Source organism: Mytilus californianus, unplaced genomic scaffold (genome assembly GCF_021869535.1).
Source record: "Mytilus californianus isolate M0D057914Y unplaced genomic scaffold, xbMytCali1.0.p SCAF_14, whole genome shotgun sequence".
NCBI lineage: Eukaryota > Metazoa > Mollusca > Bivalvia > Mytilida > Mytilidae > Mytilus > Mytilus californianus.
Genome location: NW_026262626.1, coordinates 3,138,539 through 3,155,460, shown reverse-complemented (window position 1 = coordinate 3,155,460; position 16,922 = coordinate 3,138,539). Strand labels below are relative to the sequence as shown.

General features: G+C 32.1%; 1 protein-coding gene across 2 annotated transcripts in view; it reads left to right on the top strand.

Annotated features, from left to right (window-relative positions):
* LOC127724030 (serine protease inhibitor dipetalogastin-like) overlaps window positions 1-16,594 on the top strand; it is a 33,024-nt gene extending 16,430 nt beyond the window's left edge. For both annotated transcript variants that reach the window (XM_052230784.1, XM_052230783.1), the window contains 6 exons: window positions 5,669-5,791; window positions 6,735-6,857; window positions 9,494-9,616; window positions 13,023-13,142; window positions 15,285-15,327; window positions 16,450-16,594. In XM_052230784.1, coding sequence (XP_052086744.1) covers window positions 5,669-5,791; window positions 6,735-6,857; window positions 9,494-9,616; window positions 13,023-13,142; window positions 15,285-15,327; window positions 16,450-16,458 — 541 coding nt within the window. In that variant the 3' untranslated portion in view covers window positions 16,459-16,594. The remainder of the gene's footprint in view (window positions 1-5,668; window positions 5,792-6,734; window positions 6,858-9,493; window positions 9,617-13,022; window positions 13,143-15,284; window positions 15,328-16,449) is intronic.
* Window positions 16,595-16,922: the final 328 nt, after the last annotated feature.

Below are 16,922 nucleotides of genomic sequence, written 5' to 3'. Positions count from 1 at the left end.
CAATTTCAATCATATCTTCTCCAACAGAAGTAATCTTATACATATATAACGTGTTGGTATCCTTTTACGGGCCATCTTGGTGTCATTCAGTTGACACTGAGTAATGGCTTTGTATAACAACTTTAATCCTTGTAAAGAACAAGGTTATATTTGATAATCAAGATCTGGAAAAAATAACGCCAAAATATTTTATTAATTGTTTGCGGCTGGTACGTCTGCAATTTGTCTATCCAAATTTTTCAATTGTATGACGGTATGTAATAGTATATGTTTTCTAAGGCAAGTATTTCGTAATAACTTACGGAGTTACCATCTAGTTAAAATGCAGACAACAGGTTATACATGTAATTTTTATCGATAAATCAGCATAGAATCAGTAGATTTAATGTAAAAAGGGTCACCGGACGTGTCCGAAGGATCAAAAGTAAAAGCATTTGAAGAAGTACGTAGACTTAGTTATCTGTTGCTAATAATCAGGTATCGACGTTTGTATGGGAAGGCTTTCTAGAAATCCTTTTACAAAATGATTTAATACCTGATAATATGGCATGACTGAACAAAAAATGATTATCATAGTAACTGTATGCATTAACATTTTTTTTTAACACAAAGTTTTCAAATTTATTACACCTTTACTGTTAAAAATTTACTTAATCTACAGCTGTTACTGAGTATTCCTATATAATAGTTATTGAATATCCCAAACATTTACCAAATTCTTCCATAGATACAAAAATTTGGTTAGCAAGATTGGCTGTACCTGTAAAAAACTTTTTTTCAGACGGAATAGCACATCCTAAAATTACGATGATGTTGTTTACCGAGCCCCAAAATTGATATACGATCCGAGTAAACTTAGCAATCCTTTAAATAAACTTATTCTAAAAGGTTACCAATTCAACACTGTAATTAGATCTTTGAATATTGTCTTTATTGGTAAAAAATTTGATTTTGTTGTCAGTAAATTAAAACCATACTATAGTATTGTTATATACATTTGTACTTTCACGGTACTACGATTTTTTGATACCTATATTTTGGCATTGCACAAGGTCATGTTTTTCTCTGACTGTTAATGACGTCTTTACACCTAATTCATTGGATGTTCAATGTGTTCTGGTTGATATATTAGTGTTATATACATAATTTTTTTTTATTAGTTGATATTGGCTTTGAACTAGCTGTCAGTAACTGCGAATACTCTCAGATCTGTACTTTGTGTCTTTTGTTGTTAGGGATGTACAAATACCCTGCCACGTCCGGTCTGTGTTTTTGATAGATGTGTTTCTGCATTGTATCGATTTGATGAATTATAAAGATATGGAGATGTCAGAGGTACGATTGCCGATGAGACAGCCATCCACCAAAGTTCAAATAAAGTGGATGTAAGCAATTATAGGCAACCGTATGGCCTTCAACAATGAGCAAATTCCATACCATATAGTCAGCTATAAAAGGCCCTGACCTGAAAAATATGAAACAAATCGACTGAGAAAACTGACGGCCTAATTTGTAACAAAACAATTAACAACTAATTTGACTGACATAATTTAAGACATTTTCAACTGATTTTTATAGTTTGTTCTTATGTTGTGCTGTAACACCACTGTCCCAGGTTAGAGGGAGGGTTGAGCGCTCACAAACACGTTTAGTCTGCAATATTCTTTGTGTGCCTGTCTAAAGTCAGGAGACTGTAGTTCGGTGGTTGTCGTTGATTCATGCCTGTCAATTTTTTTTTTCGTAAATTATTTTGTTATAAATTAGGCCGCTAGTTTTCCTAATTGAAATGTGTAATATTTTTCATGTCGGAGACTTTAAAAGCCAACTATGCGGTATGGATTTTTATCATTGTTGAAGGCCGTACGGTTGCCTATAATTGCTTACATCTACTTCATTTGAACTTGGGTGGATAGTTGTCTCATTGGCAATCATACCACATCTCCTTATTTTTATATAAGCTGGATTATATGTTTCTCTCTGTAACTGTCATGTCTAAATTAGGATAATAACTTGTAAAAAATTTTCTCAATCTAAGTATTGGTGTTTTGCTAAATTTGTCCAATTCACAGAATGCATAATTGTCTTTTATTCCGTATTTGCTTTTATTAGTTTTTGTTGAAATGTTACAACTGAGCTATTAGATGCTTTTTATAACAAACGGCAATAGTTTTTTTAATGGTGTAAAAGAAGGATGCAATCGTAAATTTCCCCATAATTTGTGTCCCTTTATGTACATGCACTCCTGTTTTCTGAGATGATGATAAAACATATAGTAATAAGTGTTACTTTAAGTATTATTGCACTTTATTATTCGGCTTCGGGGGAGGCTTTATGTGAAAAATAATTCATGGAAGCCATTCTAAAAGGAAAAAAACGGTAATTTGAAAAACTGAAGCGAAGGTAAATTTGCCGTGTGTATGGCTGTTATATTTTACCCTTTGTAAGATAAAAAAACTACAAATTTTGAATAAATCTAAGGCTTGCATGAATTATTTCTTAAATAACCATTAGATAAAATGTCATCAATCCTTATAATTCTTAACACAAACGTTTTTTTATTGGATAATATTTCTGTCAAATCCACAGCTGACATGTCGTAACTAAGGAGTGAGTCGTCATGTTGACTTTCTGAAATCCATGAATGTGCAAATGATGCAATAGAATAGAAAATGAAACAACACCTACCTCAAAACGCCATTTTAATGTGATATTTTATCCGAATTTAGAGCGTGTACGTAACTGAATAATTTTCAGCTTGAGAGTTTTCATTCGTTTGACGTCATGTTTTGACATGACGTTAATGCGCCAAATTCATTCATAAAATTTCGCGGAATTTTATTTTATTTTGATTTATACAATTTAGTTTCTCTTTCGATTTTGATTTTAACACAACGAAATTCACATAGTGTTTGCACATAGGTTACGATACATGTGGATTTATGTCGGAGGTAAAAAGTAACAGCCAATAATATGTACATCTCTGAGTCTGCGCCAAGTTTAGATATATCGAGAATTTTATCACGTTGTTGTTTACAAAACGAAAGAAGCATATGAGAATCTTTGCTTCCACATTTAGAAGAAATCGAGGTATTAGAATGTTTGCATGATGTTTAACTCTCAGCAAATTTATCTAAAATATGGTGTGAACAAAATGCTAGTCTCTTATCCTTATATGCCATCGTGTTGACCAATAGCATTTATAGATTTCCTTGAAAGAAAGTTGCTGCTCACAAGGAAGCTTTTTAACCAAGAGTTTCAAGTAATGAAGTTGAAATCATCCCTTCGTAAATGTTACGAACGCCATCACGAGTTAGTTGACCGTTCTGAAATATCCGTTTCACAGAAGATAGCAGATATGTTCCAAATGTCGTTACTACAATCCCGTCCCCTTTTCCGCGAATTTGACCTACCGTATTAGACTTATTACCGGGTTTGTACTAATATGAGCAACACATGCGGAGCAGGATCTGCTTACCCTTCCGGAGCATCTGAGATCACCCACAATTTTTTGTGGGGTTCGTGTTGCTTAGTCTTTAGTTTTCTATGTTGTGTTATGTGTACTTGTTTTTGTCTTTTTTTTTTAGCCATGGTGTTGTCAGTTTATTTTCGACTTATGAGTTTGAATGTCTCTTTGGTATCTTTCGCCTCTCTTTTAAGGAGCAATTAGTCAATCTGATTTATTTTAGTTTTAGTCTTAGATGGATAAATATCTCAGTGCTATTAAACATTTAAATATTAGATGTTTAAGCGAGTTTAATTAGTTTGAAAAGTTTAGATTTTTTTTCTGGAGCTGTTCAAAAATCTTTTATGATAGGACATCCTACATTTGGGCAAATACTAATAAAACAATACTTTTTTAGGTTTTCATCAAAACGAAAGTAGAAGTTTCTTATGGTAATTAAAAATTTAGCTGAATATCACAAACAACTCAATAAACGCTTTGTTTCTTTTGCGACTGAAATTTTGGTAGCTGTACAAGTTCTAAAATAATAATGAGGAATCATTGAATAAACTCACAACAAATAATAGGATTAGAATTTGTACGCGAAGTTGATAAGCAGAAAGAACATCGACTGATTTGTTATTAGGTATTTGAAGCCCATTCTTCGTTTTTACAACTGGTATTGTGCGATCTCACGTACAAATACGATGGATAGATGACTTAACAATCAAAAAAGTATTTTGTATAACAGTACCTGTTAAATTCATTTGCATGTAATTTACTCGAGAACAGTTAAAACTTGAACTATGTATTAGTTCTTGTTTAGTATAAAAAAAAGTATAACACAAATACCTCCAAGGCAAATTCACAAAAAGGAAGTCCATAAAAACTGACAAAAACACGTGATCAATCAACGGAACGAGTGAAAAATAACCGTCAATTTCCTGACTTTTATTTTAAGAAAGTGGTGATTTAACCCGGGTTTTATAGCTCGCTAAAATTTCTCTTGTATGACAGTTGATAATAGTTCCGTTATATTGACAAAACAAGACGAGCAACATAAACAGACGTTATATGTTAATGTCATAATAATTAGGACCCAGCAGCCAAAACTTTGTAATATACATCACAAATGATTAAAAAATTCATACAATTATATACAAATAATGTGACTTGGATGGAGAGTTGTCTCATTGGCACTCATACCACATCTTTGTATTTATACAAATAAATCTAACAAAGACACTCACAAAATGTTTCGTGTTGTTGATAGTAAATTGACAAAGACGCAGATAAAAAGCTTTTGTGGTTGATATTACATACCGTATGTAGTATAAACCTTTTCGATAAAGTACATGATTAGTAAAATATAAATACAAGGGTTAACAAAATGGAAACAACAATGTAAACCTATTTTGCGTACGAATCACACATCAGGACCGACTTGCACCATGAACGCCCGATAGCGGGATGCATCAGTACCGAGTCATATGAAAAGTCATACGACCAAATTAAACATAATACCACGAAGACAAATAAAGGGAAAACTTTATTTTCAGACACAAATTTCCATTCTTTTAACCAAATACCAAAAGTTCAAAACTAATCGGATCTTTTAAAAGGAAGCAAACATCGATTTTTCCATGTTTACGTTTTATTTGGTGATTCCGATCATATCCATCATAATTTTTTATAGGATGATATTTTTTATCTCTATAATGAATGTTTTTTTATAGTTGACAATGATGATCTTAGTAAGAACATATTTTCATTTTGGACCATATGTATGCAGTTTGTAAGGCTCAAATTTGTTGTTCAAATTTTTTTATTCGGTCTAAGGATCAGAACGCACAAAAAACCAGTAGATTTCTGTTATAAAACGTGTCGCCCTCGAATGATTATATTTCTCATCGCTTTTGCAGAATAATGAGTACACCAAGACTAATTTAGTTGCCGTCATACAATTAGTATTAGTGATTTAGCATATACATGTAATCGATTATATGGCATGACTGAATATATGATATTGATATAATGCATTCTGATTTTATTTTTGCAGTAGTAATTTGTTGTTTCTGTAAGTTTCTGTTTTTACCTTATTTATGTGTCGAAGTTAGTCATGTTTTTTTTTCAGCCTGTGCATTCTTTGAATTTATTGTTCAAATATAACAACGAATTAATTGCACATTTGAAATACTAAAGGGTAATTGTGAATATTTTTTTTAGTGGGGTGAGATTTAAATGCAAACGAAAATGTCCCTGTAATTTGTGTGCCTGTCCAGCTGTATACAGTCCTGTTTGTGGGGATTATGGTCAAACGTATAACAATGCGTGTAAAGCTAAGTGCGCGTAAGTATCGAGTGCATTTGACGTTCAAATTTTTATTGGGAGGAGGATTTATTCTTTGCTTCCTTAGTCGGTGATACGATGCTTGTAGTATTTTGTTTAACTCCCGTCAAACATGTTTATCTGGAAGAAAAAAAAACAAAAACAAAATTCCAATATTTCAGCATAAGAAATAAATCGAAACCAATAATATCTTCTACAAAAGAAGAACACATATTTATTTCCGTGTTTACTTTTTTTTGTTTTGATTCCAATCATGTTTACAAGCATACCAATGTCATAATATGGCAAATAATATCCTCTTAATGGCCGATGTCATAGCTAACAATCACGATCTTGGAAAGATTACGTCAAGAATTTGGAACATTTGCATACGGTGTGCAGGACTGTAACATTCGTCAATCATTTCTAACGCGCCTATATCGTAATTACTGACGGAATGATCCGTTAAATTAAAATGCAGAGCAGCATTTTCTAGTTTTTGTCTTCAAATCTGTACAAAAAGGTAGATTTATGAGATAATTAAAATAGTGTCACAGGTCTCCCACGAGGAGTTACATGCGCCTAAACGTTTGCAGAATAATGCGTTTATACAGCAAGTTAGTTGTGGTAATAAAACAAGTATTAGTGATTTAGCTTAAAGATATAATGATTTATATGACATGACGTAATATATGATTTCATAGTACGTATTCTATATGTTTCTGCAGTCAATTGGCTCTGTGATTCTGCGAGTCACTGTTTTCTCTTACTAATGTTCAAAAACAAAAAAAAAATCTTCTCTCTCAGCCTGAGCCTTTTTAATTATTCAATTTATTACAATGCACACAAAAATATATCGACCTTTAATTTTTTTTTATATATATGTTAATATATCATTCAAATTGTACATCGATGATATCGCATACTCAGTTTTACTAAAGGACAATGTTTTATATTTCCTTAGTGGGGTGACACCAAAGTGCAAAGGTAAATGTCCCTGTAACAAGTGTGTCTGTAAAAAAATATACCGTCCTGTTTGTGGAGATGATGGTAGAACATATAGTAATAGCTGTACCGCTAAATGCGCGTAAGTTCTGAATACACTTTACTATTTGACCATATGTTATTTTGGAAGGGATTTTATTCTTTCTTACCTAAATAAAAAGGGATTTAGTAGAAGGATTTTTGTATTAGTTTAGACTTTCAGGTAATCTAGGTATAAATAAAAGTGTTGACAACAGTTAACCTATACAACTTGGTAATACAGGATATGTTCATGTTATGTTTTGAATTATTCAAATGAGAATTGTATGTTATGTCCGTAATTTGATTATCTAAGATCATTCAGTGTAACCTTTCGTAAAAATGTTTAAATATTCAAATTTTCCTGTCGTTTTGTTTGATTTTTCCAAATTTAGAATAATTCACATAACGCTTGTTCGACTTTCTTTCAGTTTTTCCATTGATATATACTATTCAAATGATAAAACGATAATCGTGCATACTTAATATAAATATACGAAATTTGAATAATGTTTTTTAACTGGGGTTAAAGCACAGGGTAATAATAAATATCTTTGTAATTTATGTGACTGTCAGAATTACAGTCCTGTTTGTTGAGTCGATGACAACTCATATATATATACATTAAATGCTCGTAAACTTTAAATGCATCTTACTATTTCTCTAAATGAGTATTTTTGGGATGGATTTTATTCTTCGCTACTTTATAAGGTTATGTATCGGATGAAAGAATATAAAGAAAAGTGTAAAACAGTAGATATTTAGAATTCAGTAATCACTCTTCTCTGGCCTTGACGCACTTTGTGAACGAAACTTTATCAATGGAATAATATTACAACTTAAAACATCATACTGCGTTGTCAAAGTTTACAATCAAGATCAAACCATATGCATACGGCTTGTACAATGGTTATTTGTTTATCAAAAAACTTTCATAATATATTGGGGAATGTATTCGCAAGTCTTTTTTTTAACTCGCCTCTATCGTAATAACTAACAAAATGATCCGATAAATTAAAATGCAGAACATCAAGTGCTGAAAAAAACCAGTAGATGTCTATGGTCTATTATAAAATGTGTCGCCGGTTCCTCTTATAGAGTAGCATTTGTCAAAGAATTTTGTAGAAAAATGCAAACACGAAGTTAGCTTCGATAAAACAACAACAATTAAGCATATGAATATGATTAATCTACTAGTCAAATATATAGCATAGATAAATATAGGAAGATGTGGTATGAGTTCCAATGAGACAACTCTCCATCCAAGTAACAATTTATAAAAGTAAACAATTATAGGTCAAGGTACGGCCTTCAACGCGGAGCCTTGGCTCACACCGAACGGCAAGCTATAAAGGGCTAGCTTATCTTCATAGTATTTGCATCAATCATCTAATGTCTGTAATTAATTAGACTGTATGATTCTGTTTTCTCTTAAATGTCAAATCATTTGTCTTATTTATTAGCCTTTGTGTTTTGCTCAATATAATTCATTTCAAACAATATATGATCCATCTTTATTCCACTTTTGCTTGTTATTTTTTTGTTTGTTCAAATACTACAAAGAAGCTATTGCATACTCAATACTACTAAACGACATTGTATACATTTTAAAGTTGAGTAACTATTAAGTGCGATTGTAAATGTCTTTGTAATTATTTACCTGTCAAGCTATCTACATATTACATGTAACAGTCCTGTTTGCAGAGATGCTGGCTAAACATTTAGTTATGAGCGTAACGCTAAATGTGTATTAGTATTGAATGCATTTGACTATTTAAATTTGTATTTTGAATGAGATTATATTAAGTCTATGTTTTTTTTTTAGATATAAAGAGATCCCGACTACAGGATGTTTGTATACTTTTTGTTTTACTTTCAGCATTTTTCCCAGTATTTTAGCTTTCAGCCTAAGAACCATTAACCACAAAACATCAATAAATCAAATCTTCTGCAATGTTTAAGAGCGCAAATATCTTTTACTGAGTTTTATCAATTTGTACAGTGATTCCAATCATCTTTCGCGAATTTTCTTCATAATGTAATGGTTCATAATCATGTACGTGGTAAGATTATGTCAGAATTTTGGATCATTCGCATGCGCCTTCTATGTTTGTTATTTGTTTTATCAACACTTTTTCAATCTATTGAGGAATGTATTTGCAAATCGTTCTTTCTATCGTGGCGTTATCATTAATACTTGCGTAGTGATCCATTGCATTAAAATGCAGAGCTGCAGGTTCTAGTTTCTTTCTGGTTATCAGCACAGAAACCCAGTGACATCAGTGATAAAACGTGTCGCCGGTCTGCCCGAAGACTTTCATTTGTCAAAGCTTTCGCATAATAATGCGTACACTAAATTGGCTATCGTAAATTATAACAAAGGGCCTTAGTAATTTAGCATATAAATATAATTGATAATATGACATATCTTGATACCTAATTTTCATGGTATGTATTCTAAAAAATTTTGCAGCGTTAAACTGGCTTTTTGATTCTGTTAGTCATTGTTTTCTCTTAAGCAAGTTAAAAAGTTTGTCATCTCTTTCACTGTGTACATGTGTTTTACTCAATTGTTAAACACTACCACAAAATCTTATCGACCTTCATTCCATTTCATATGCTTTTCATATCTATTGTTCAAATAGTACAACGAAGCTTTTGCATATTCATAACAACTAAATTAGTTTTCTTCTTCTGTAGTGGAGTCGACGTAAAGTGTAGAGGTAAATGTCCCTGTAAGTTGTGTACCTGTAACAAAAAATACCGTCCTGTTTGCGGAAGAGATGGTAAAACTTATAGTAATAGGTGTAACGCTAAATGTGCGTAAGTATTGAATACATTCGACTATCTAAATGGGTAGTAGATTAATCCTATTTTCTCAATTAGAAAGGAACTCCTGAGACAGGTTGTTTTAATTATTTTTTAATACTCAACATCTGTATCCAGAAAAGTGTTAAAAAAATCCATATTTCGACACTAGAACCAGAAACAAGAAATTCAAGAACAATAAGAATTTTTTAGAAAGTATACATCTTTAAATCTGTGTTCAACTTTTTTTGATGATCATCTTAGTCAGAATTTCTAATTGCATAGCACGCAGTTTTTATCTTACGCCATCTTCACATACATGGATTTTTCTTTCGAGTCCTTACTGATCGCCAACCACAAAAACACTTAAACACTCGCCGTAAATAACTCGTCGAAACTCGCAACAACTCGAAGACACTTTTAAAGATCGTTAAAAGGAGAGGCATTTTGTTTTTTTTTACATTTCAAAAGTATTCTTACGATTGTTCATGGATTGGGTTTTTGTAAAATATTGGAAACAAACCGTAAATATCGTAAACCGATCAGAAACCGCTCGCAACAACACGTAACCATCCATAAACTGCTCACAAGAATCCATAAATGACTCAGTTGAGTTCTTAGGTCTTGCTTATAATTTTATTATGGTCGTTTTACGATGGATGTATCGAATTATAACGAACACTATACGTGTACTTTACGAATAGATACGTATAATTTACGTACCATAATGTATTGTTTACGATTTGAGAAAAGGTATAAAAGCTGCAAAATTGCAAGGACTCTAACATACTCGTAACTAGCTCATACTTATTCGTAATAAATCGTTACAAGTCTAAAATCGGTCGTAAAAGTGACCAAATCGTTAGGTTCCATGAATGTGTCCTATGCGTAAAGATTCGTAAAACAATCCGTGTTTGTGAAGGTAGTCTTTATATAAGCAATGTCGTATGCACCCTTCACGTACACGGATTTTTCTTACGAGTCCTAAATAATCGCTACCTGGTAGTCAATCGCAGGAATCCATTAATAATTCCCTGGTATCTGTAAATAACTCGTCACAACTCTCAACAACTCTCAGACACACTTAAGGATCCCTGCAAAAAAGGCAAGCTTTTTGACATCAAAAATCTTTTAACGATTGTTCACGAATTAATTTTTTTTGACGATTTGTTACGGTTAGTTTACGATTTGTTTACAGATTTTGTCACGAACTATAACGAGTGCTTACATAATGTTTGTTATTTTTTACGAGTCGTGTTACGATGGCTTAACGAATTGTTACGAGGTATAACAAACACTTTACGTTTAGCTACGAGTACTTTGCTAATAAATACGTGTACTCTGTGTATTCTTACGTACTGTTTTAGATTTGGGAAAAAGTATAAAAAAGCTGCAAAATTGAAATGACTCGTAAATAATCGTCACTCACTCAAAACTATTCGCAACAACACATAACAAGTCTTAACTAATACGCTTCGATGAATTGTAGTATTCCGTATCATACTCGTAAAAAGCCATAAAAAGGTCGTTAAATGGCCGTAAGTTGCAAGTAGTTATCCGTGACAATCAGTAACAAATCGTTGAATTTAGCAAAAATGCATCGTAATAACTCGTAATAATGCGTAAATAATCGTAAACAGCTCGTAATAACTTCTAATATCTTTAAGATTTGTCGTAAAAGTAGCCAAATCGAAATGGATCCGTGAATTTGTGCGATCCGTAAGGACTCGTAAGAAAAATCCGTGTTTGTGAAGGGTGCATAAAGTAGTCATGATTGTTCTCGATATTATTACGCCATGATTTTGGATCATTTGCATGCGACAAATACGTCTGTTATTTGTTTATCAATACTTTTATATCTATTGCGGGAAGTATTCATGAATATTTTCTAACTCGCCAAAATCGTCATAACTCACAGAGTGATTTATCTGTTGAATTCAAATTTGGCGTAGCAGGTTCTAGTTTCTGTCTACGTATCAGCACAAAAACCTAGTAGATGACGGAATATCTGATTTTCATAGTCTGTACTAGAATTCTGATTTTTTCTGCAGTAATATGGCTGTCTATTTCTGTAGGTCACTGTACTACTCTTCAGTGTGTTTTTGAAAATATGTGTGTGTCTGTTACTTTGTGTTTTGCTCATTTCAAGACAGTTCAAACACTGCCTTATCGACCTTGATTTTATTTTTTTGTTTCATAGCTATTGATCAAATAGCACAACAAAGCTTTTTCATACTCAATACTAGTTTAAGAAATTGTGAATGTTTTTTTTTCAGTGGGGTGCAAGTAAGGTGGATGGTAAATGTCCCTTGAATTTGTGTACCTATCAAGCTATATATAGTCCTGTTTACGGAGATGATGGCAAAACATAAAGTAATTGCTGTAACGCTAAATGCGCATTACTATTTAAAGGACTTGTCATACAATTTTTTATTGGGAAGGAGATCTATTCTGTGGTTGCATAGTCAGAGAGATATTCCGGTCATAGGATGTATATAGTCATTGTTAACTCTAAGCAAGTTTATCCTTGTAAATGGTTTCTTTAGACATACTGGTAATTTAGATAGACGTTTTAGTGTGTTATAAATCAGGTATAAGATTTTGAGTTGAATCGTTGAACACGAGTTTGATAGCTAATGGCCCTTTAAAACCTTCCGTGTAGTATTTACGTCGTACCACTACTACATTGTTGGCTGCAGTATAGAGGTTTATAGCAATCTATTTTTAAAGGAGTAGTGTTCAAAAATTGTAAAGTACGAAAGGACTGACAGACAAGTGAAAGGATGAAAATGTTCATCACAACGTGACCCTCCAGGTCTTGCAGGGGCCAATAAATGGTATGATAAGTTTACCCATATGATATAGATTTGCAGTTTATTCGAATTTGGCGGACACACATTACTTTGTGAGATTTGCATTTCAAAAATTTCAAATGCTAGACATTTTCCTTGTTGAACCCAGTTTGAATTCATATGTAGATAAAATTACACAGAAAATGATGGAAGAATTATAATTGAATTACAAAATGTGGAAAAGAGATACTTTAAGATATTTACAACGATAAAAACCAGAAAACAGTTTCATTACATCTAAATGGCAACGTTAATAAAAATGAAATTGTCTATACGTCAAAGATAGTTCAACATTGACCAAAACATCAACATATAAGAAATTCTTTAATTTTCCGTATAGAAAATAGTTTAACATGTTAAACAGTAACAGTATTACGTTGGGGGTAAACCCACTGGTGTCAAAATCGATTGCTTAAAAAAAAGCTTGTTGTGACATCTTGCAAGCCCATTTTCAAAGATTGCAGTATTGACAGATTTGGCTTTTTCATTTTCTGCGTTGGAAAAAGTTCATATCTGCAGGTTTCAGGTTATCAAAAGAAACAGTTTAATTAAGGTATCTATCTTTGCAGTCGAGTGAAAGTAAAGTGTTATGGTAAATGTCCTTGTGGTTGTAAATGCTCGTTTGTGTATCGTCCAGTGTGTGGTAATGATGGTAAAACATATACCAATGCATGTTACGCTAGATGCTCGTAAGTATTCTGTTTGCCTATATCGTTCTTTTACTGAAAAAGCTTTCGTTTGAAATCAAACTGTAGCTCAGCAAGATATTTGCCTGGTTCAAAGTTTGTTATATTATTAATAATATTTTTTTTTACATGCGAGCATCCTTATGTATATCAATTTGAAGCCGCTGGACAGAAAAATCCAGATTTGACCTTGAAACCCAGGATTGAAAATTGTCGGACTGGGAGAATTGACGGGAAAACGCAAGCACGAGATAGTGCTGTGCAGAATAAGGACTTCCTTTCAAGAAAAATCTATGATCAATTGTAATTGTTTGATACATTTATGTATTTATAGAAACTATATTAGAAAACGATAATCTAATGTGAAAAAAGCCAGAAATTAAAGCCTGAATCCTATACCATAGCCTCGGTTTATATTACTGAGGACACAAATGTGAATGGTTTATCTAAAAAAAAATTAGACACGAAAAATAAACATGCAATTGTCAAATGTCGTTACCAGCTGTGTACATTAAAGATACAACTAGCAACTTTACATTATAGGAAACTGTCTCGCGAAACAAAACTCGTTACTTAAGCAAGACATGCATCTTGTCATTGTTATAACTGATTTAATCATTGCGTTCAAAGAGGTTTGAAGGGAGATAACCCACGCTGATTCATTAGACATAACATTGTATATTAAAAAAGAAATTCTGGTGAACTTGAATACCATTGACATACTTATTTATTTCATTTACAGATACAGTATAATGATTTTTTAGACGTAAAAATAGTTAACGCCAGTTCATTTTCTTTCATTCTTCTGTTACATAACTGAATATACGTATAAAAATACAAATTTCGAAGGATAACAATCAAGAAGATTATTCGAAGAAATCTTAATGGGCGAATCCGTCACACTTTTGACAATCTAAGAATAAACTAAGATATAGATATATAAATTCACATGAACTTCTGTTATCCGAAATTTCGCTTGAATTTTACTTGCATTTGCGAGATTTAGAAATACGGAGGCGTTAAATACGATGTCTTGTGTAAATAGAATTCAATGTTCTCTTCACGGAAATACATGGCCTCAATATGAAGCAAAGCGCCTGTCTCTTCTTAATACAGAGAGAATTAGAAATCTCACAAGTCATTCCCGTCTTTACAGTAAAACCATCCTGTAAATTTTATGTTTTATGTCTTTTTGTCTTGCATGATATATTTGCAACTGAGGAAAACAAAATATGAATTAACAATACATATTTGATTTGTCTCGTAAGATAACTTGATTGATTGATTAATTGATTGATGTTTAATGCCTTTTTCAACACTATTGTCCTATTTCGTGGCTGTCAGTTTTTATTAAGTTTTAATAGTCGAGAAAGCCAGAGTGCCCGGAGAGAACAATCGACCGTCGGTGGAAAACTAATTAGCCTAGTCAACTACTATTGAAGTCGAGCGCAAATATAAAGCAGTTAATTTTCCCCATATAAACTCCGGAGTCAAAAGTCGGTAATATGAAAAAGGTCTATTGCATATCATGAATTTACAGTTGCAAAATGTTTTGTATTGTTTAACGCTCAGAAACATGTTTGATCCCGTCACACATTATGTATGTGGCTATCCCTTTGTAATTCAGTGATTTTCGTTGGTTTCTGTCTGTTATATAAGTTGAACCCGTATTGCTTAAAGGTAATTTACGCAGTTGTCTCATTTGCAATCAGACCTCATCTCCTTATTTTATATTAAGAAACCATAGTTTTATAAATTGAACAATACTGATACCACTTGAGCTTGACTCATATCATACAAGTTTAAATACAATCTTTAATTAAGTTTCAAGATTACGTAGAATTGTTAATGAAATAAATAAAATTTTTCCTAGTATGAATAAATATCGATAGTGGGCAATTTTATACGACATTACAAACTGAAACTTTTATCCATTAAACAATGGTTAAATCGACGATGTTTGCAATTGAACAACAATTATGACATTGCAATGCACTGTAGTCGAGTCTATTTTAATTGCCATCTTCCATCAAATAAAAATAAAAATAGATCATGAACCTTTATTACTATTTAACAGAATACGAAACTATAACAGTGATGGTAAATAATTATAGTAATTAATCCAACAAGTTTTAATCGTTTCAGGGGCAAAGCTGTAAAATGTAAAAAACCTTGTCCATGTTATCATGTTAGTATTAATCAAATCAAAATTACATATTATGAATTTAATGCGATAATTCACATCTTCCTTAATGTTTGCAATACGTATACATAAATATACTTACGGTGTGAGATCGGAACTGAAGATGTAGTTTTTTATGTATTGTTGTTCCGCTAAAAAATATATAAAGGTACTTACCCATTTACAGTCAACAATATATTAATATAGGTCTTTATTCTTGTTTTGTACAACATATACCACTCAGTTGTTACCCACACCTCCATTACACACAGTACTAAGACCTATATTTCCAAATATATGAAGGATAATCTACAACATCAATGCTTTCCTTGAAATCACTATAATCTTGAAACCAGATCGAAACATCAAACTTCATGATAGCTACTCAGTTGTGTCTCTCGTATTGCTAATGTATACATCACCACCTTAAATGATAAAATTCATTCAAAAACAATAAAAAATAGACATCAGGTAACTTTGTTCTCACAATTGATACTTATATTTCTGACGATTTATCACAGACTTTGAAAAATTGTAAGAGACTGTAAATCTGAAACGAAGGAATAAGAAAAAAAAATGAAAACTCTACTTTAGTTGCACATTGTAATGTAATCCACAACAGAAAATAACATCTAAGAAAAATGGCAATATCTTAACCACACTAGGCTTTGCCGAAATTCTCAATTCCATACAATGTAAACTAGGGAAATATGACAATATCGTAACTACACTAGGCTTTGCAGAAATTCTCAATTAATATACAATGTACACTAGGCAAAAATGGCAATATCGTTACCACTCTCGGTTATGCCGAAATTCTCAATTCCGTACACTGTACAGTAGGAATTAATGGCAACTTATTAACCACACTAGTCTTTCCCAATAATATCAATTCCATACAATGTAAACCAGCAAAAAATGACAATATCGTAACCACACTAGGCATTGCCGAAATTCTTAATTGTATACAATGTACACTAGACAAAAATGGCAATATCGTTTTCATTCTAGTCTATTCCAACATTGAATGAATTGTCACGATCAAAGTAATATTATTTGTATGAAATATTTGTTTCCTGTTATCATACATGTATCATTAATATATACAATGTAGTTTATATTTTTCAGATTGGTTAAAGATCTATGTAGCCATCATTCTTTCCGTGGAAGAATGTGTATTTATGTAAAAGAATATTCTGTTATATTTAGAAACACTGCTTATATGTTAATTTAAAACCAATTATCAAAAATACAAAACACATGTTTTTCTTTTTCATTACGCTAACAATTTTCTCTCATGTGAAGCAGGAAATGCCTATACTTCCAAATGACCAGGTATCATCACTAGTTTTTGAAAATGTTCGTGTTGCTCAGTCTTTGGTTTTCTGTGTTGTTTTTATATATTGTTTGCCTTTTGATTGTTTTTCAGTTTTTGCCATGGCATTTTCAGTTTGTTTTCGACTTGTGAGTTTGCATATTCCTTTGGTATCTTTCGAATCTCTTATATCGTTTTAGTGCTACTTTGTCTAGTATTTTAGTGTAGTCTTTCCCTTCTACTAATGAACAACTGTATCTTAAACAATTGGAGGTAATAAGGTTGA